The 21,037-nt window shown below is 49.3% G+C and overlaps 1 protein-coding gene across 2 annotated transcripts; it reads right to left on the minus strand.

Annotated features, from left to right (window-relative positions):
* Positions 1-331: 331 nt before the first annotated feature.
* On the minus strand, positions 332-20,221 carry FOXJ2 (forkhead box J2). Of its 2 annotated transcripts, none has more exons than XM_082664932.1 (11): positions 19,131-20,221; positions 12,851-13,197; positions 10,805-10,879; positions 9,915-9,983; positions 9,592-9,732; positions 8,914-9,112; positions 6,325-6,714; positions 5,807-5,908; positions 4,791-5,000; positions 4,136-4,234; positions 332-3,082 (listed from the first exon to the last, which is right to left on the minus strand). In XM_082664932.1, exons 2-11 carry the CDS (start codon positions 13,181-13,183, stop codon positions 2,994-2,996), a joined length of 1,707 nt encoding a protein of 568 aa, XP_082521058.1. In that variant the 5' UTR covers positions 13,184-13,197; positions 19,131-20,221; the 3' UTR covers positions 332-2,993. The 2 variants fall into 2 exon arrangements, with proteins under 2 accessions (XP_082521058.1, XP_082521059.1); XM_082664933.1 differs by lacking the exon at positions 19,131-20,221 and adding an exon at positions 15,368-15,453.
* Between the last annotated feature and the right edge of the window lie 816 nt (positions 20,222-21,037).

Raw genomic sequence — 21,037 nt, forward strand, 5'->3', positions numbered from 1 at the left:
GGACCCAAGTCTTCCTCAAATTGTAGGATCTTTAATCTTTACAATATCCCAGAATGCAAGCAAGATGGCTTAGCCCACACATCAAGCTGCAAGGGGGCACTGCCTCTCCCAACGATATTTCGCTATATTTAATAGCATTTGAAAAAAAGAATGTTAAAGGCATGCTTTTAATTCTTTTTTCCCATCAATCTTACCAAGAATGTCAGGGTCAACTAATCAAACCCAGTGAGGGGTGGTGAGGGGGGCAATAGAAGACAAATGCTTTCACATTTCTCTTTTCCTACCCTGGCAAAAACAAATTTAAGACCAGCGCCAGGAAGATAAAACCATAAACATTCTTTTTTTTTTTATTAAGAAAGCATGCAAACAACAACAACTTGTGAGACCATACACCCCCCGCCCCAGCCTGCACCAATGCAAAGCATTATGGGTGGTATGAAGGACTCACCAAACCAGAAACGTGGGGGTTGAAGAGAGAAAGGCAGGGATGGGCGGATCAATACCAACGAATTGCTCCTTCCATCCCTCTCCTCCACTTTCTCCCTTACTTCCTCTTTTAGGCAGTGAGCTCCTGCAGTTTCACACACATCACCCAAGACAACAACAATGACAAAACTTTCACGGCCAGCAACGCTGGACCAACAAGACAAAGTAGGATTCTTTGCATTTCATGGAGGGTAGGGGAAACCGAGGCCCAAAGAGGGTCAGGTTTGTCCTGTGCCATTTAGCAAGGCTGGGTTTAGTGGAGAGGAGCTAAAATCCCAGAAGGCCTGACGGCCAATCTCCAGCCCTAGCCCCAGACTTCAGTTACTCCGGCTGCCTGCCAGAGTTCTTAATGACCCTCGTTTTCAGAAGACACAGATGAAATATAAACAAGAGACATTTACATGTCTGATTTAGTCTACCCTTGCAAATCCTGTATGGATCTGGGTAGAAAAGGGGTTTAGAAAAGAGTGATGATTTGTCAAGGGGGAATCTTAGGGAGAACAGATGGGACGTTGTATGTAGGAGGCACCTTGACTGGAAGGGTAAGGAAGACACGCCTCAGATAAGGACACTGGGCAAAGGCGTGTCACCACCCTCAAGAGAAATTCTCCCTTCCCCAAGGGGAAATCTTACGGCATACTTCAACCCCACTAACTGCCCTCCGACACCATGGGGGATTCACACCACTCACACCCCTACTTCTTACAAAGAACTTCAAAGAAATAAAGTGCTGTTTAGTTAACTGCCCTTTCTTGCCCCCTGACTTCAGCCTCACTGGACGTCTTCAACAAACTCATATAGCATCCCTTACAAAGAAAGGAAGGGGCAGATGAGGGGGACAAGCAGGAGAGCAGAAAGCATGGGTAAATAAAAGAATATGAACACAAAGCAGAAATCACAGAGAGAGTGGCCTTGTCCATTCGGTACATTTTGTCCTGCAGCTTTGAGAAAGTGAACATTCAGCAAAATAAAAACAGAAGTAAAATTGTTCTCCCCTCTCATGACTAAGATTCAATGATTAATATCAAATATACACTAAGTACTTTGCAGCAATAAATCATGGCCACTCCTTGTTAAAGGAGGTTAAGTTATCCCTGTACCTTTCTCTGGGCGGGGGCGGTCTCCCTTGGCCCTCATGGAACTCTTTGCTTTAGGTTACTTATTCCCCTCTACCAATTTCCCTTCACCCCTCAAAAGCCTGATTGCCAAAGCCTCAGCCCCAATGATCTGGATTCCAAGAGAAGCATTTGCCTACATTGTTAAATAACTGAAATATTCTCCACCCACGTCTATGCCAGCTCCCCTCTCCTCCCCGCACCCTCCTGCCACCAGTAGTGTAGGTTTGGTTCTGCTATGATGGGTGGGAAAGAGATTCCCGTCTTGCCCTAGGCTGTGGTGAGACTACAAGGAGTAATGGGTTACTCTCCTTTCTTGAGAATGCCAGAAAATGGGGGAAGAAAATACCATGGGTGGAAGAGATGAGTAGACAAATAAAGGAGGACAAAATAATATTTGCTGAATGAGATAAGGGGGTGAAAGGATAATTGGTAAATGCAAATAAAAGCCACAGTTGATTTCCAGAGAAAATGATGTTTAAAAAGTCAAAATGGTTCAACTGAAACCATCTCCAAAAAGCTGAACCTATGCTGAAGAGTTGTCCTCATTTCCACCAGAGAAGCAGAGTTCTGGCTAAGCCCGACTCTAGCTCCTACAGAGAACAGGCCAGGAATAAGCCAATGGCAGTTTATCTGACAGAGTAGCACAGACGCAATTTCTGACTGTCTTATATTCCATCATCCCTCTATGATATTCTACCCGACCCAACCCAGACCTCCTATTCCACTAGGATTTTATTGCCACCACCATCACGCTCACCCTTGATGGGGAATGAGGGTCAGCAGAAGTAGGATTGGAGAGATAAAGGGACAAGGAAGAGCTCAGAGGACAAAATTAGCACCATTGAGTAAAACCTGCAAATTCATGGTTGCCAAGCAGTGTTTTAGATCCCTTCTACTCGATAACGTGGCTTCTCCAGTCCTGGATCCAACGGATACCCACAGAAAACAACGTGGGGCTGAAAGGTGGGACTAGCGCTGACTTTCCCAAAACGAAAAGGAAATCAAAGTTTGAGACCCTTCTCTGCGGCTCTCATGGCCTCACCTTCCAGCCAGATGATTTTAAATTAGCAAGAGGTGGACGTGGTCCATGGTGGAGGGACAGGAGACCGGAGACAGCATATAACCAATAATAATAATAATAATATAATAAGAATAATAATAAAAGAATTAGGAAAAAAACAAGAAGGAAGAGGAAGAATGAGGCAGAAAAGAGGGGGTTATCTTCGGCAGCATCTTGCGGTGGCTTCTCTGGCAGAGAAAGAAAAAAAAAAAAAAGAGGATATATATCTATATACAGGCAAGGGCGGAAGGGATGGGCTGGGACTGTGCTTTCCCCACTGCCAGACTTCACCACCCAGCCCTGGGCTGATGGCCAGGCTCTCAGATGCACTAGGTAATCAAGTCCCAGTCGAAGTCATCGGGGATCTCCTCATTGGCCCCAGGAGGTGGAACTGGCGGCCGAGGGACCATGTGGTGTGCTGTGGGAAGAGAGAAGGAGATTAAAAGGAGAGTGGATGGGAAGCCATTCTATCCATCTTGACGGATGGTCGTCAACCCCAAACACCACCATGGGGAAGGTCTGGGGAAACTATGGTCCTTATCAGCCCAGAGTTATTTTTGTTTCCGGCCACCACTTCAGTGAGATCTCAGGAAAGACTCAGAGTAAACTAGGCCACATGGCAATGTCACAGTATGCAGCCATTAAAAATTATACTCATGGGGACTTCCCTGGCGGTCCAGTGGTTAGGGCTTTGCGCTTTCACTGCCAAGGGCCCGGGTGTGATACCTGGTCGGGGAACTAAGATCCCGCAAGCCACGATGCGCGGCCAAAAAACAAAAAAAAAAGAAAAAAAAATTATACTTAGGAAGACTACATAATAATGACAAAAAAAACATACAGAATATACTATTACATGAAATAGCAATACAGAAATTTGTATACAAATCGCACGGAAAAGGAAAACTTGGACAAAGAGATGAACGTCACCTCCAAAATTGAAAACACTGCGGTTAGGCAGCATGATAACAGTGATTTTTCTCAAATGCATTTAAAGGTGAAGGATCTGTTCGTTCTGTAGTATTTATGGCAATTTAGGGTCTCCCCACCTACTCTCACCATCAGAGGTAGTTCAATCCCAGAACCCTGATACTAGAGGTCAGGAAGACAAGAAAGCAGATGTGGGCACAAAGCAGGTACATTTGCATAACATGTTCATGTCATTTGTCTGAGTGTACCTCCCACTTAGATTCCGAAGCCAGGCATAAATGTTCTACACGTCTATCTTTTGTTTATAGCCATGCTTCTACTTCCTTTCATCACTGCAGGCACGAGCTCATTTTAAAGTAAGTCGGTCTTCTTTAGTCTCCCATGACATACACCTCCCCAGCAGGTGGACCACCCTCCAGCCTTGAGAATCAGGAAGGCTCACCCCCTCCCGGCAGTTGCAGGCAAAAGAGCCAAGAATGCAGGTTCGGAGCCATAGGAAAGCCAAACGACTCGCTGGTGGTGAAACAAGCTTCCTGGTTCTTACCTGGGCGATTGTATCCTGCTGAGTCCTGGGTGGCAAGTGGGTACATTGGTGATGGACCCGGGTAGAGGTGGGGGGCTTGAGGGTGCACATAAGAGTTCACTGCCAAAGCAAGACAAGAGTTAAGTGAGTGGGACCATCGTATTCAAGGAAGCAGAGTCAGACAGAGAGGGATAAAAAAGTACTCTTCCTCCCCTTCATCTCTTCTCCCTTCCCTGCTCTGTTCTGTAGCTCCTGTGGGCATCAAGGCTTTCTGCAGAAGCTATCAGTCCTCACCACTTAGGGCACAAAGGGACCCAATACTAGTGGAGTTCAATATCACAGCTATCAGAAGGATGACAAATATGGAACTGTGATCATTGACTCTTACTTCACCAGTTTGAAGACCATATAACTGTAGAGAATCACAACTCCACCTAATTACAATCCAGGGAAGGGTTACTGAGACACAAATTTGGAACAGGGACTTTCTCCTCCCTTTTCTTCAGTAACCCTGACCTCCCAGATCAAGATCTAAAAGGAATCATACGGTCTATTTCTTTGGCATTTGGATCACTGCTCATAAGCTGATGTTTCTCAGTTCCCTTCTGCCCTTCTCGTCCCCCTTCCTTTACATCATCCAGTCTCCACCTCCTTGGCAGCCTGCTTTGTGCGGTACCTTGGTTCATGGCTGGCTCCTGCTTGCCACTAGTGAGGGCACAGGAATCAGCAATGCGGGCAGGGGCGGGTGGCCGGTGGGAGCCCCCCTGTGGGGGCACGTGACCAGTCTGAGTGAGGAAGTGGTTGAGGGAGTCACACAGATTGGCAATGTGATGCTGGTCCAGGCTCCAGTTCTTCTGCTCTGCCTGCCGCAGACTCTCCATCAGCTCTGCAAACAGAGCAGCAAGAAAGGCTAGCCTTGCAGACGCCCCAATGCCCCTAGCGGCTCTATGCCCAACTCACTGCTCCAACTAGATGGCCAATCAACACTGCTGATTATATGCGCTACCAATAACTGACATCCGTTAGAGTCCTACATTTTCAAACTCTCATTCCATTTCTTCCTTACTAAATTCTTTTCTTTTTTTAAATTTTTTTAACATCTTTGTTGGAGTATAATTGCTTTACAATGTTGTGTTAGTTTCTGCTGTATAACAAAGTGAATCAGCTATACATACACATATATCCCCATATCCCCTCCCTCTTGCATCTCCCTCCCACCCTCCCTATCCCACCCCTCTAGGTGGTCACAAAGCACCGAGCTGATCTCCCCGTGCTATGCGGCTGCTTCCCACTAGCTATCTATTTTACATTTGGTTCCTTAGTAAATTCTTATTATAATTTCCATCTTTCTGATGAATAAGTTTCAAAGTGACTGAGTGAATTAGCCGTGGTCACAGTGTCAGTAAATGGTGACAAAACTACAAAATAGTGGTCCAGGGTGATGAATTCCTGAGAGTCTTGTTCTCCTGAAGATAAAACTCAGTGGAATAAACCACCGTCGTATTTTGCATTAAGGCAGAAATTAATTAAAACTAACTTGAAGAGAGCATCAATATTATCCACCTTGTGTAACATGAAATCCTCCATCCTCAAGCTTCACTTAACCATCCTCTCCTGGTTCCGGTTTCCATTGGGTTTTTCCACTTCCGCTATATCCCTCTTCCCTCCAGGCACCATCCTTTGATCACTAACCTGAGAACTGTGACTGCTCAATGCTGGACCAGTTGAGCCGGTTCACCATCTTGAAGCTTTCCTTTAAGGAGTCAATATTGGAGCACCAGTCAGGAGGAAAGGCTGTAAAGAGGGGGGCGTGGTAATGAGACAGAGTGAGGGGCAAGAGAGCCGCCAACTGACAGCAGACTGACTACTGAATGCAAGATTCTTGTGTCTACGTAGGTTATCAGCTGCATGACCGAGATAATTTTGGACTCTCCCTCCCTGGAGATTTAGGACAAACAAAGCTATCGATGCTTTAATTACAGACAGCCAAGCTCATGGGCAAAAGAATATGGAAAACCATCCCAATTTATCCAAGAATTCTCTAATACAGAGCTCCAAGCAGCAACCTCTGTGGCTCAGACGAGCTCTCATGGGAGAGAGGCTACAAGACCCACTGTTAAACTTCCTAACCAGCCGCACCTCCTGCCAGAGTCAGAACAGGGGGCTCAGCCCGCAGTCCTCTAGGGTCTCCCTGCACCCTCCCTACTCACCAAAGCCAGTGCTGTTGATGGGAGCCTGGCCTTGTGCCTGTGGCGGCGGCGGCGGCGGCTGGGCAGGGTGGGTGGGGGGATGGTGCTGATGAGGGTGGTAGCCGCTGTGCTGCAGCGGGGGTGGGTGCATGGCCATCACAGGGGGCGGCCCGTAGCCCTCGGCCCCCGCTTGCTTCCCCCCTGGTGGGGCACAACCATCTGGGCTTGGGGTGTGCAGGGGGGGCGCACCGCCCACATTGGAGGGGCCCTGGGCGGGTGCCTGCTGCGGCTGCGGCTGCGGCTGCGGCTGCGGCTGCGGAGGCGGCGGCGGCGGCGGAGGCGGCGGCGGCGGCTGCTGGTACATGTAGTAGTTGTTAGAGGGCGGCAGGTCCCCCAGGAGAGACGAAAAGCCTGCGGGGAGGGGCGGGGGCGGGGGGGGGGAAGCGGGTACGTGAGCGGGGCAACGCATCACTCAGGACGTCCACTGGCTGGAGACGGGACGTTCTGGGACAGCAGGGTCCCCTGGGCCCCCTTCCTCCCCCGCCCCGGCAGGGGTAACCGACAGACGGAGGCCCTCGACAGCACCGACAACCGCTGAAATTTTAGCCAAAAGGTCAGCATGCACCTTTTCATGCTATTTTTCAAGGATCTGGGATGTAGTCCTGGAATCACAGTTTCAAAAGACATCGGACATCAGGTAAAGTTCCAAAAGCAAATTATAAATGAAACAAAGCCATGGGCCTCTGTTCTCTCCTTTTCCTTATTGTCCTACACGCTTCTGCCTCTTGCAGTCACTACGAGAAACGGAGTCTGGGTACGCAGCAGAGTGGGGACGGATGAATTTCTCACACAGATGGGGCAGGGAAGAGCTCGAGATGGAGACCCGGGCTTTCAGCCTTCAGCCGTGATTAAACTTGAGTGAACTCTCTGCTGTCCTTGCTGATTTTTTCCCTTTGTTTCTGGGAGCCCTCCAAGCTCCCTACTTCCAATCAACCAAATCACCTGAGTTGGACTCATTCCTCAAGCGAATGCTGCAATCTAGCAACACAACTCTAGATAGGAATCCCCTGGGATATAAAAGACAATTAATGACAATTAAGACAATTTTCCCCAAAGTGACTCCTAACCACTTTTTTTTTTTTTGCGGTACGTGGGCCTCTCACTGTTGTGGCCTCTCCCGTTGCGGAGCACAGGCTCCGGACGCGCAGGCTCAGCGGCCATGGCTCACGGGCCCAGTCGCTCCGCGGCATGTGGGATCCTCCCGGACCGGGGCACAAACCCATGTCCCCTGCATCAGCAGGCGGACTCTCAACCACTGCGCCACCAGGGAAGCCCCTATTGGGAGACTTTTTGAGAGATTGTCTGGTTCAGTGCTCTGTGATTCCTGTTTCTTAAATTTTTATTTTTTATTTTATTTTTACTTTTTATTTTTTTGCCACACCACATCGCTTGCGGGATCTTAATTCCCCGACCGGGGTTTGAACCCACGCCCCCTGCAGTGGAAGCGCGGAGTCCTAACCGTTGGACCACCAGGGAATTCCCCTAAATTTTTAAAAAGAATTTAGAGGTAGGGATGAAGTCAGGACTTTAGGTGAATCATGAGATCTTGTTCTGTCCAGTGGCCTTGGATAGGCGGCCGGAGATTAATGGAATGATAAAAAGTGGTTAGGGGCTTCCCTGGTGGCGCAGTGGTTGAGAGTCTGCCTGCCGATGCAGGGGACACGGGTTCGTGCCCCGGTCCGGGAGGATCCCACATGCCGCGGAGCGGCTGGGCCCGTGAGCCATGGCCGCTGAGCCTGCGCGTCCGGAGCCTGTGCTCCACAACGGGAAAGGCCACAGCGGTGAGAGGCCCGCGTACCGCAAAAAAAAAAAAGTCTCCCAATAACGGCTTCAAATCACTCTCTTATGGTAATTTGGGAAATTTGAGTATGGATGAGATATAAACTGATATTAAGGAAGCATTATTTACTGTGTTAGGAGTCATCATGGCAATGCATAACTAAAAGAAAAGTCTTCGTCATTAAGGATGCATACTGAACCAGTATTTGCAAGTAGAACGATGTGCATTAAATTCCTCCATTTAAAGAAAATCTGGGTGGTAAACAAAACAAGCTTAACATATCGGTAACTGGTAAAGTTGGGCAATGAAAACGTGAGGGTTTATTATACTATTTTCTCTATTTTTGCATCTGTTTGAAATTGTTCCTAATTAAAATTAACATAAATACGTTAAAAAATAAAATTAAATTGTTCTCACAGTGAAACGCAGGGATTCTTAGGAAAAGGAAACTACTGCTGTCCCCTAGTGGCCATCCTCAGAATGACTTGCTGGCAGCCATAAAATCATGGCCCTTAGTTCGAACAGATGGGGGATTCCTCCAACTCACTTACTGAAACTAATGACCCAGCTCGCCTCTTGAAACAGCTGTCCTTCAGAACTAAGCCAGAAGAGCTCTGACTCCACACAGTTGTGGCTCATGACATGCTTTCCCTGACCAGTGATCAACCTCTCCTTGTGTTACAAGTAAGAAAAAGAGGGAAAGAAGAGAATGTCCCCATCTGTTCAAAAACCCAAGGACGTCTCTGCTCCCCTCCGCACTCCAGACTCACCATGCTGAGAGGACGAAGAGGACTTCTCCAGCATGGATTTGTAGAGGTTGCGGAAGGACCAGCTTAGATCCTGAAAATTGATCTCTGAGTAGGAGAATTTGAAGTCATGGTTGGTGTTGTACAGGGGAGGGGGACCCTCGGTGCTCTCTCGGCCTGGAGCCCCTGCTGCCACTGCTCCGCCATCCACAGACCCTGTGCCCTGCAGAAAGAGGTAAGAAAGACTCGATACATGTCCTACGTGAGGGACCAATACAACCCCTTAGTGGACACCAAGTTCTCTGCCTGTCCTCTTCATCCTCTCCCACCTTTTCAATGAGTGAGCATCATTTTCTCCTTCTCTTCTCATTCGTTCCTATCTTGCTGTAGCTTCTCGCCCTTTTCCTGTGCTACATCCATAGTCAATCTTTCCTTTCTCATAACCTTTTTGGCTCTCTTTCTTGTCTTCTCACCACTTTTTTTCTGATCTTTCTTAAAACTTTGTCGTCTCTCTCTCTCCATCTCTCTCTCAGCTTCCCTCTTTCCCTTTCTCCTTCTTTCCCAATTTATCTGCCTACCATAGCACAGATTCTCAACACATAATTTTGAACCAACAGATATATGAATCTATTCAACCATCCATCCATCCATCCATCCATCCATCCATCCATCCCTATATCCCCTGCCACCTCCACCTCCTACCTGGCTGTAGCTGGCGATAGATGTGGGGCTCTGAAGTGGCATCTGAGGATTCCCCTCGGGAGGCAGTGAGGCTTCTCCACTCCCTGGAACGCCTCCCCGTGGGCTCTTGCTTGCCTCCTGTTCTGGTGAGTCCTGGGATAGCTGAGGGTTGTGAAAGAAGAGAAATCTATAAGCAGATGCTAAACATCCTCCCAAGACCAATGGTTCCACACCTGCTGGTATTTGACCTTGGCCCCAAATTTAGGAAATGACTGAAAAAGCAGGCAAAGATGTGGAAGGAGCAGCTGGCTCATAAATGGCATCTCATTGAGGTGGAGACTTACATCATCATCGGGAGGGTGTCTTCTTTTTCGGGAGATGTCAGGGCAGGTATCGATTGTCCAATAAGAGCCCTAGAAGAAGAACCCATCCCCATAAAGAAAAAAAAAAAATCATTATATACGGAAATTCCCACCTTTGGAAAAGTAGACATTTGAAGGGATTTTCACATAAAATAAGAGTTATATTTTTTAAAATATAACTGGACTGAAATTCAACTATACTTCAATTTAAAAAAATAAATAAATAACATTAACATTAAAGAAGATCATCTATCTGGAACCTTAAAAAAAAGAAAGAAAAGAAAAATGACTGTAAATTCACAGGACTGTAATCCTGAGGGTACCAGCTATTTTTGAGGACTAAATTTGTCCTAACAGCTCACTGAGGCCTCGATCATTCTAGAGGGACAGAACACAGCATCTAGTTCAAAGAGCTGGAAATGTCCAGACCAACCCTTCCCTTCCACGTGATCTGAGGCAAAAGTGTCTTGGACTTCAGCTTCCACAGCTGTCAAACAAAGAGGATGATCGATCCCTTCTCCCTTCTGAAGGTAAAATCATGGGATTCTTATACAGAAAAACTCCTACAAAGGTTATTAAGCCCACCTTTTACACCTAGAAAGAGCACCATGCACAAAAAAGGGGGCATCAAGGTCCATTTTTTAAATAAATATTTCTATTTAAAAAAAATTTCAGTCTTCCTTAGTCATTCACTCTCATGGGGACCCACCAGCTTGATAATCAAGCTCTTCCTTTGAGGAAAAAAATAAAGCTGCTTCTCTAATTAACATGATTTCCTCTTCTGGGTAATTAAAACAGCCATAGGACTCTAAGCTGTCAACCACTTCTCGCTCCTTCCTCCCCTCCCTTCACCGCTTACAGCAGAATCTCACCTTCCCAGGATCATCCCGAGGTCTGGGCACCTTCCGGAAACACTTGTTGAGAGAAAGGTTGTGCCGAATTGAATTCTGGGGAAGCAGAGAAGCAAGTTAGATTTGAGCATCGTGCAAAGCAGAAAATTTTCCAGTAGTGCCCAGAGGGACACAAAGGGATATAACACACACTAAAGTTCAAGTATCAGGGTGAACAAAGCACCTCTTAACTATACTGATGGAGGAAATTACCTATCAGATAGCAAGAGCAATGAGATAAGAAAAAGGAAGCAATTGAATTGATGAGAGGTAATGGCTGTAAATTTGACTATCAGGTGCTTCTAGAAAGCTGATTATATAGTTTTTCCATCTTTCCACCTAACTAACAACAGGTATATAAATGCCTCTATATAAATGCCTCAAAATCACATCTGCCCAAACCTAAGTGTCCATCAATAGATGAATGGATAAAGAAGATGTGGGGTGTGTGCATACACACACACACACACACACACACACACACACACACACACACACACACACACACACACACACCCCAGAATACTACTCAGCCATAGTAAAGAATGAAATTTTGCATCTGCAGCAACATGGATGGACTTGGAGAGCATTATGCTTAGTGGAATAAGTCAGACAGAGAAAGACAAATACTGTACGATATCGCTAACATGTGGAATCTGAAAAATACAACAAACTAGGGAATAAAACAACAAAGAAGCAAATTCACAGATATAGAGGACAAACTTGTGGTTATTAGTGGGGAGAGGGGAGCAGGGGCAATATAGGAATAGGGGAGTAATAGGTACAAGCTATTGTGTATAAAATAAGCTGTAAGGCTATATTGTACAATATGGGAAATACAGTCAATATTTTGTAATAACTATAAATGGAGTATAACCTTTAAAAATTGTGAGTCACTATATTGTACACCTATAACTTACATAATATTGTACAGCAACTATACTTCAATTAAAAAAAATCACATCTGCCCCGTTCCTTAATTCATTCTATCAGTCGTGAAAGAACAATGTTTTAAAGCTGATGATGTGGGAATTCCCCAGCGGTCCAGTGGTTAGGACTCGAGCTTTCGCTGCCAAGGGCGTGGGTTTGATCCCTACTCGGGGAACTAAGATGACACAAGTCGAGTGGTGTGGCCAAGGGAAAAAAAAAAAAAGCAAAAACTGATGATGTGAATGATAACAAAATATAAATTATGAGTGAAACAAGGCCCACTTTGCCTTTGTCTTCTCAACAGCCCATGGAATGGTCACACTTGGAGGAAAGAAATATTGTTGCTCCATGTCTTGGATGAGGTGGGTGGAGGCTATGGCAGCTAGGAGGAACATATTTCTAAAGGAAACACTAAATGCTTTCAACAGTCTCCAGCTCATCATCTGGTCTGTATGTCAGCCGGTGATTTACAGAGTGACAGACCTACATTAAATCCCCATTCCTACTCAACAACTGGCAAGCGAGTGATTGCTCCAAAGGACTGAGAATATCAGTCTTCCTTCTTTGCTTGGAAGAGGAGGCCCCTTTTTCCTTTATCTCCAGCCAAACAACTTATCCTCTCCTTCCTTGCATGGTGGATGAGCTGTTGGGGAAGAACCTAATTATATTATTCTTTTTCTTCGTACACAATTTTTCAAAAGATGCTGACTATGTGGAATGAAGCTCTGCAAACCTGACGAGATGCTACCTCTGGGTAGGATGGAGCAATGCCACGCTCTGCACGTGACTTCAACAGAGCAGAGTGGCAATAAATATCTGTGAAATGAACCAGAGGATAAGAGGGTCTGATAAGCGTCAGCATCCTGTTGCCCCCATAACTATACTTAGTGGCTCGGTATCCCTGGCGTGTCCCCGATACACCTTACGGAAGTTGTTCAACTCTGGAAAAAAAAGTGACGGATGGGAGATCTGAGATTTTTAAGTTCACACAACTCTGAGACGCTCAGAGTGAACTGGACCAGGTTATAGGAAGAAATAAAAGTAGAGGAAAAGGTTGTCAAGGCTAAGAATCATCTCAGGGTATAGAAGCCGTCCCACCTTCCAACCAATGCCAGCATTCTTGTAATAGGGGAAGTTATCACAGATCCAGCGGTAAATCTCACTGAGGGTCATCTTCTTGGCTGGAGAGGAGTTGATGGCATAGGTGATGAGGGTGGCGTAGCTGTATCGGGGTTTGCCATCCTGGTGGACGGCTGCCTCATCTTTGCTCAGGGTGGCGTTAGGATCTGTGGGTGAGCCTGGTGGACACTTGCGGCTGCTGCCTGGAGGCCCAGCCTGGGAGGCACTCCCAAGCTTCTCAATGGTAGCCCGGAGGGTCAGCTGGGGGAGCCAGTCTATGGAGGTGAGGCTACTCTCTAGGTCAGAAGCCATGGTACTTCTGGGTTCTGTAGAGAAGAGGAAAACAGAATAGACAAATATTACCTGTGGTTACTGGTGGCAAGTAATAGACAAATCCTAGGGCTTTAAGGGAAGGAGAGGTTCTTCCCACTCTAATTCCCGTAGAAGATTCCTCCCCTGGGATAGCCCTCGACCAGGTGTTACCAGAACCCCCAAACGGATATGTCACCAGCCACCTACCAGGTGATAGACTGGTACTTATTCTACATCTTCACGTGGAACACGGCCAAGAGGCCTCTCCCTTCGCACAGGACTAAAAAGCAGATCAAACCGCCCACCAAACTGAGCTATTCCCTCAATTCTTCTCACTTAAAGCCCTATAACATAATTTTTTTAAACTATGTAGAAATAAATTTTAAAAATAAAATAAATACGTAAAATCAGCTAGAGTCTATTCTCCAATTATGTGATGCTTATTATATTTACATTCAACAACCACAGATAGCACGGGTGAATGTGCAAAGAAAAACAGAGTAAACACAAGTGTACACTAATGAAGCGCACACCAACACTTTTAAAGATGTTTCACGTCAGTTCCATACCAGTGCTCACCCTCTTTATCCCACATACGCGTGCACATGAGGCATATTACATAGTTCCCAACATAAGTTACATGTGACGACCAGCCACGCACAGATGCAAGACGGACACATCAACAGCGGCTCACGACCAGAGATCACAATGAGACACACGGCATAACGTTACCCATAGGGCACAGAGTCACACACAGAGCGAACGGAGCCCGAGCACAGCTGCCCTGGCACCTTTAAAGCTCCCCCTGGCGAGCTCCCGCCCACAGACACCGACACCAGGAAGAAGTCATTGGCAAGGCCCTCCCACCTCTCGGCCTGCCCTGCTGCACTGAGCCAGGGAGACACCCAGCTGCGCGCTCACCGGTAACAATCAGATCGCCGGGCTAAAAATAACCACTCTGGGGCTAAGGGCTAGCTCCCCTTCTCCCTCCCTCCTCCTCTCTCCTTCCTTCCCGGCCTGGCACGCACGCTCGCTGCACCTCCATGCAAACTCCTGACGCTGCCAACCCGCCCACGCCTGCTGTCTGCACGCCCGGCTGCCACCCACGCAGCCTGGGCGCTCTTGCAGGCGGAGAGGTGCAGCTAGAGTGACGTCTCGGTGGGGGAAGGTGAAGAACGGTGGGTGAGATCTGTATCGCAGAATCTGGAAAGGCTGGCAGGAACCACTTGGTAGCCATTTGGCTCTCCCCTGGGGTCGATGCCAGCCACCCCCCAAGCGCTTGCTGCCTGACCGGCTCGTGCCTGCACAGCCGGCCAGATTCCAGCTAGGATTTCTTCCTCGGACCCCTGCTGAGGGTCCATCGAGGCGTCCAAGGCTAACATGCCTCAGAATCCTGGACAGAAAACCTATTCCGTATATAACCTCTAAATCCACACCCAGATAATACGCACCAGCGTTACATACAACTACACACACACCCACACACTCTGTAGTTAGAAGCTCAATCGCAGATAAGCCTGCCTACCCCAGTCTCCGCCTCCAACACATCTTTCAGGCTATTGGCTCCCTCGTCTAGTTAGAGACTCTTCTCCCCTGGAGACATTCTCCGAAGGGTCAGCATTCTCACTCATCTCCCAATTCCCCAAGTTCCCCACCCACGCAGTCTCTGCAAGCACGCGCATGTCCCCTGCCCTGCGCTCGCCAGCAACACGCCCACTCCCGAAGGCTCAAGGAAACACCTTAGCGCCTCGGGGGCTTGGGCAGCGTGAGACCCAACTGCAACCCAAGAATTGCTTGACAGGAGAAAAAACTTTAAAGTCCCTGTTCAGAAACAGCACCACGATGGGGTTTCCCCTTTATCCTTAGCTCCTCTCCCCACCACTCTCCTTGCCATCCCACCACCACCATCTTGCCCTAAAACCACGGAAACTTGGAAACTAATAGGGACATTTAAGCATTCCAGGAAGCCTCAGACCTCCTAGCGCTTTACTAAGTCAAAGCAGCACAGCTTCTGGGGTAAAGCAGGGTGCGATGGGCAGCCACCTGGTCCTGTAGCTGGGTTATCCCAGCTGAACGGTGACATGGCGATGAGCGGGTTCACGATGACCAGGGTTCTCCTGGGTCTGTAAGGAATTTTACCCTATTCCCTATTGTCTCCCGCTAAAGCTCCTTGGGAAGTCTCACCTTAAGTACACAGAAGCCTTCAGGGCACATTTCATTTGAAACTCTCCAGACATTGGACAGGGAGGGACATGAGCGTACAATCAACGTGGTTTACAGAACCCATCTGGCAGTGCCAATCACCGTGAATTCCGGAAAGCGAAGCACCCTTGGCCTTTTGCTACTTGTTCTATGCCCTTCCCTAGCACTTCCCCAGTACCAGGTTAGGACACTGAGGTTAAATTTAACCTTTCTCCAGTACCCTCCCAGCCAGCCCTCCAGATACCGCCCCAGCACTCAAAATATCTTCCGATAGACGCAGCGAAAGATCCTTGTGATCTTTCAGCACCATTCTCCCTAAACCCATCCCATTTTCTCACCCCCATCGCTTCCCCATACTTGAAGGGCAGCCCAGTGTGTGGAACCTCAGAGAATGAGGTTCCTTGATTCTATTCCGAACCTTGACATTAACTCACTAAAGGTCCCGAACCGCCCCTTGCTCCCTGAAATCTTCCTGCCTCAGTTTCCCCCTATCAATAAAAGGGATGCAGTCATAAACACTGTCCAAGCTTCATGCCTGGAGGCACGTGAAAGAAGCTTAAAGAGCCAGTGGCTGCCCCACATGCCACACTCCCCAAAATAATGGCATCCGGCTAATGTTCAGGGCTATTATTAGAAAGGCACACAAAAGGTACTTCCATTTCTCAGTCCAACCAACCTAGTTACCCAGCAGGTGGGCCTCGTGCCACTGGGCTGGGGCAGAACCTGAGTCAGGCTACATTCTTCTCTTCGAGCTGGAAGACTGAAAGGAAATACCCATAGAAACTGGGAAAGGCAGCCAAAGGGCAGGCTCCATCACATCCATGGAACGTCTAATGAACACCACACTATTGGGAGAAAGGCAGAGAAGAACAGAAAGACATTCTATGTTTGGGGGGGGGGCGGGGGCTGATCCTGGGTGAGACATGTAAGACCCAAAATAATAGGCACAGTTTTCTTCCCATTTTCTCTGAAAGGTCAGTAATTGTTCTCTGTATGGTGCCAAGGTCAGACATTAAGGAATGATAACTTCCTGCTCTGTACATAACGCAGAAACTAATAGAGCAGTGGCTAAGTCTGCCACATTACCGATTACCAGCCAGGCTGCCTGGGTTTCAATCCTGGCTTTACTACCTACTGGCTGTGCAACCTCAGGCAAGTTACTTAACCTCTCTGTGTTGTAGTTTCTCCATTGGAAAACAGAGGTGATAACCGTACCTATATAGGGTGGTTGGGAGGATTACCTTGAGTTAAAATTTTTAAAGCACTAGTGTTATGTAAGTATAGCAATTACCATTTTTGAATGAGAAAAAAAGGAGAATATTAGAAATTGAAAATTAGAAAATGGACAGACCATCCAGGTAAGCCTGGAAGTAGCGAACTTGCAGTGGTTTACACCCGCACTGAGTTCTCAATAGTTTTCAGGATGTCAGGATCTCAAACATTTCCTTTGGGGGGAGTGTCGCCCCAGGACTGACCAATGCCAGGACTAGTAAACTCCCAGGATGAAGAAATGGGGGAATATCATCCCTTATTTTTCCGGGGGAACTAGGTCTAGTCATAAGACATGATCTGGAAAGTAGCACCTTCTAAGTCATAGTTACTCCAAATCAATAGCCATATGCTTCTAACTGATTCCACGGAGGCAAGGAGAACTAGGGAAACTCAGTCCCAGCAAGGCCAGTTACACTGTGCGGCAGTGAGACACCTGCAGGTGTTGTGGTCCAGCTCGCTCGGAGCCATTCAACAAGTAGCATTCCAGCATCTGGTAAAGTACTTTGTGAGAAACAGTCTGCTGTTCCACAGAGCTGGCTCTTTTCAAAAAATGGGGGAGGGAGTTCTAGAGTTAAGAACCAAGGATCCTCATGCTATTTACATCCGAAATGGAGCTCTCTTATCAGTCCTAGAAGAAGTGGTCCTAGCCTGAGACTGGGCTGCCCTGCTGCGTGGGATGACTCTCATGCAGCCATTCATGAGGGCTCCCACTGGACAGCGCAGGCCAAGCCTTTCCTCCCAGCTGGGCATTCTCACCAGCACCCTCTCCACGTTCCTACACAGGGGCACCTGCTCTTAGAGGCCTACCAGAAACGCACAGTTCTAGGTAACTGGAGGCTTAGTCTGAAAAGCACACACGTACCTGTCCCCACACCTTGCACGGATGTGGATAGAGCCACATCCACCTGAAGTAAGAAACAGACGCACATCATTCTACAGCACAGCCATACAAACCTGAATTAGAGCCCTGTCTCACTGACCACGACTAACAGGTAACTTCCAGGACCCAGTGGATGTACTTAGAGACTCAGTCCACCCAATGCCCGGACAGAGAATGGAGGAAACATCAAAACCCAGATAAGATGAAGCCTCCCACTTAGACTCTCTGTGGGGTCTAATGCCCCTTACAGGAGACGAGGTATTTCCTAAAGGTGAGGCAGGAGAGCAGGCACCCAGCTAGGGATCCCAGGTTGAAAGGCAGAGCACTACTAAACCCACAGCCCAGGCTCAGCCAGAAGGAGTTCCTGGCACCTTTTTCTTGCCTTTTCTGGACAGTCTGGGCTTTGATGATTCCTGCTATTATCTTATGAAAGAAAACTTACATACAAGGTTCCAGAGACCCAGAATTGAACAAGGAACAGGGAGGCAGAGGGTGAGACTATTAGGTGCTTTTCTGAAAGGAAACTCCTTGGGGGCTCAAATCTCCCTGGCAGTCAACTGATTTTTTTTTTTTTTTTTTTTTTGCGGTACGCGGGCCTCTCACTGTTGTGGCCTCTCCTGTTGTGGAGCACAGGCTCCGGACGCGCAGGCTCAGCGGCCATGGCTCACAGGCCCAGCCGCTCCGCGGCATGTGGGATCTTCCCGGACCGGGGCACGAACCCGTGTCCCCTGCATCGGCAGGTGGACTCTCAACCGCTGCGCCACCAGGGAAGCCCCAGTCAACTGATTTTGATGCAAGACTGGAAGGAGGCTAGGCAGCAACCCTCCTCTCCTCCTCTCCAGGATCTGCTTTCTCCTGGAGAACCGTCAGCAAGACAGGAGTGGTGTAGGGCACTGGGGCAGTGGTACCCGGCCAACATTAGGGAAGAACTTCAACCCAGGGCTGGCATTCCCCTGCACCCTTTCTTCTTGCCTCGGGACATGGGATCCCCATTTTCCCTGTGGCCTCTTGGTGCTGGAGGCAGGGTGAATGGAGACAGACTGGTTTTCTTGTCAAGGGAGCAGTAATCACAGTGGGCTGCAGAGAACAGCTCCGGTGGACATTAAGTGACCTAGGGTTACAGGTAAGAAAATGTAATACCAACGGAAGCCCCAGACAAGGCCAGGCCACCAAATACCACCACGACTTTAGTGGGAGCCCACTCTCTGCATGAAAAGGCCCAAGGATGGAGAGTGGCACGGGAGTCTGGCTGGGATGTGGCTTGCCATCATTATTCCACTGTGTGGATGGAGTGCTGAAGATGCAGGTGTTTTCTGATATCCTTTTGCCCTCAGCATGAAAACATACACTTCCCTAGGGACCTCAAATGAATTCCATCCCTTTAGTCCCCCAACACTAAGAAACCCATTTCTCAGAGCCTCTGAAGCAAGATGACGGCTTGAATCCAGTAGCTTCAGAACACATTTCCCAGAAGGTTCTGAGTTGTTACTCTACCTTCCCCAGTAATGAAACCCAAGAGTCACCATCTCAGCCCCCTACACCCACTAGTACCTAAAGATGACAGAGAGAAGATGAAAGAAAGCAAGCACTGACCTGTCTCCAAGTCTCCCCCAGCAGAGGGACAGGACCACTTGGTACTGGAGTTTGGGGTTGGAGGGACTCCCCTCTTCAGAGGCAGATGAAGAGTCTCATCCTCAGTGGCTCTTCCTGTACTTGGCTGAGCCCCCCAAGCTGGGGAGGGGAACTGGGTCCCCTGAGGAGGAGCGGGGGGAGGGGGAGGAGAAGGCGGTCCCACCTGGGGAAGGTGGCACAGTCCCCACACTCGGCCGGTGACCCTGGGGACGAGGGGAGGAGCCTCTCCCAACCGGGAGTTGTCTCCTCCCCCTTGGGGGAGTCCCCCTCCCCCCCAAACTGAATCTGTCGGGAGTGGAGGGCTCTTTCTGTCCGCTGGAGATCTGAGCGGAGGGGCTCTGCCCTGTTCCACCGTCTAGGTACAAGGAAGTTGGGGGGAGCTCTTCCCCTCTCCTGAAAGGCTGAGAGCTGAGTCCTTTTCTCTCCCGGGAGTGTCCTCTGCCGCTGAGTGTAAAAGGAGTCCTCTCCCCTGTGGGTGGGATGGAGGGTGTCTACTCCATAGGCATATCCCCCTTCCTTTATGCCTCAAAAGTCCAGAGCTGAGGAGAGTGGGTTTGGAGGAGTGGAGGCTCGCCGGGGCGGTCTCACTCGCTGCCTTTGGTAAGGATCAACCCCTCTACTTCGGGAGCTCCATCCCCGGGCCGGTACAGGGATCTTCCTCGCCTCTAGGAAGAAGAGACTCGTCCCCTAGAGAGGTCTCTTCTTTCCCTCGCCCGAACGCGAAGGGTCATCTCTCCGGCCGGGGGAGAGGTGGCTCCCGTCCCCGCTCCCGCCTCCGCTCCTGGGGCGCCCCCGAGGGTGGGGTTCTCGTACTCCCCGCTCTCCCGGAGCTGGCCTGGGCAGCTGGGGCCGGGAGGCCGCGGCTCCCGACGCCCGTCACTGCTGCGGCGGCGGCCGCGCCTCTTCTCTGGTCCCGTCCCGTCCGCTCCCGCCGGCGCGTGGCACTCCCCGCGCCTCCACCGCTCGGGCTCCGGCCAGTCCGGGCTCCCGGGGAACCAGGAGGCGGACGGACGGTGTCAAGACTCGGCCGGGGCTCGGGCTCCGCTCTGCTCCGCTGCAGGCCCCGGCTCCTCCCCGGCCTCCGCGCCGCGCTCGGCGCTCCTCCCCCGCCCCCGCCCGCCCGGCCGGCCGCCGCCGCCGCCGCCTCCCCGCGCGGGTTAAGGAGGAGCGGGCGGAGCCGAGCCGCGGGCCGCGCCGCCGGGGATGAGCTGCGCCGGAGGAGCCGCGCCACTGGCCCCGCGCTCCCTGGGGACACGCCGCGCGCCTCCCGCGGCCCCGGGGACGCACGCCGCGCTCGCTGCCCTCCGGCCGCCACCCCGCCACTTGGCCCCGTGCAGCTTGCCATCCACACGAGATGACACCCCCCTGCTGTCTGTCGGGAGAGTCCCTGTTTCGCGCCGCAGGAACTGTCAATTTCAGTTCAACGCTAATTCTGCCACACTGACCTTTTTTCATTGTCTTCTACACGCAGATGAACATCGGTTTTCTCAGGAATGTCTTTGATGGGCTTCTTTTTCCCCTGGGATAGCTTTGAAAGGGGTATGGGGTTGGGCCGAAGTTAGTCTGTTACCTTGATATCATCCCGGAGTTCAGTAAATGCTTGTGGAATGACTGAGTGTAGAAAGGGAAAAACGAGCGTGCAACGGAGAAAACTCTGGACTAAACATCAGAAGATCTAGCTTTATAAATTTGTGCAAGGCCCTCGTTCTATGGAATCTTGGTTAGCGAAGATGAGATCCTGATGCTCGCCCTGCCCACCCAATAAGGCTGCTGCAAGAATCAAATGAGTTCATTTATGTGAAAATGCTTTTTAAACTGTACAGTATACAAAGGATAAAGGATATTGTTCAAAAAAATATATTGTTCAG

The sequence above is a fragment of the Grampus griseus genome (genome assembly GCF_964374135.1).
Source record: "Grampus griseus genome assembly, chromosome: 11".
Taxonomy (NCBI): Eukaryota; Metazoa; Chordata; class Mammalia; order Artiodactyla; family Delphinidae; genus Grampus; species Grampus griseus.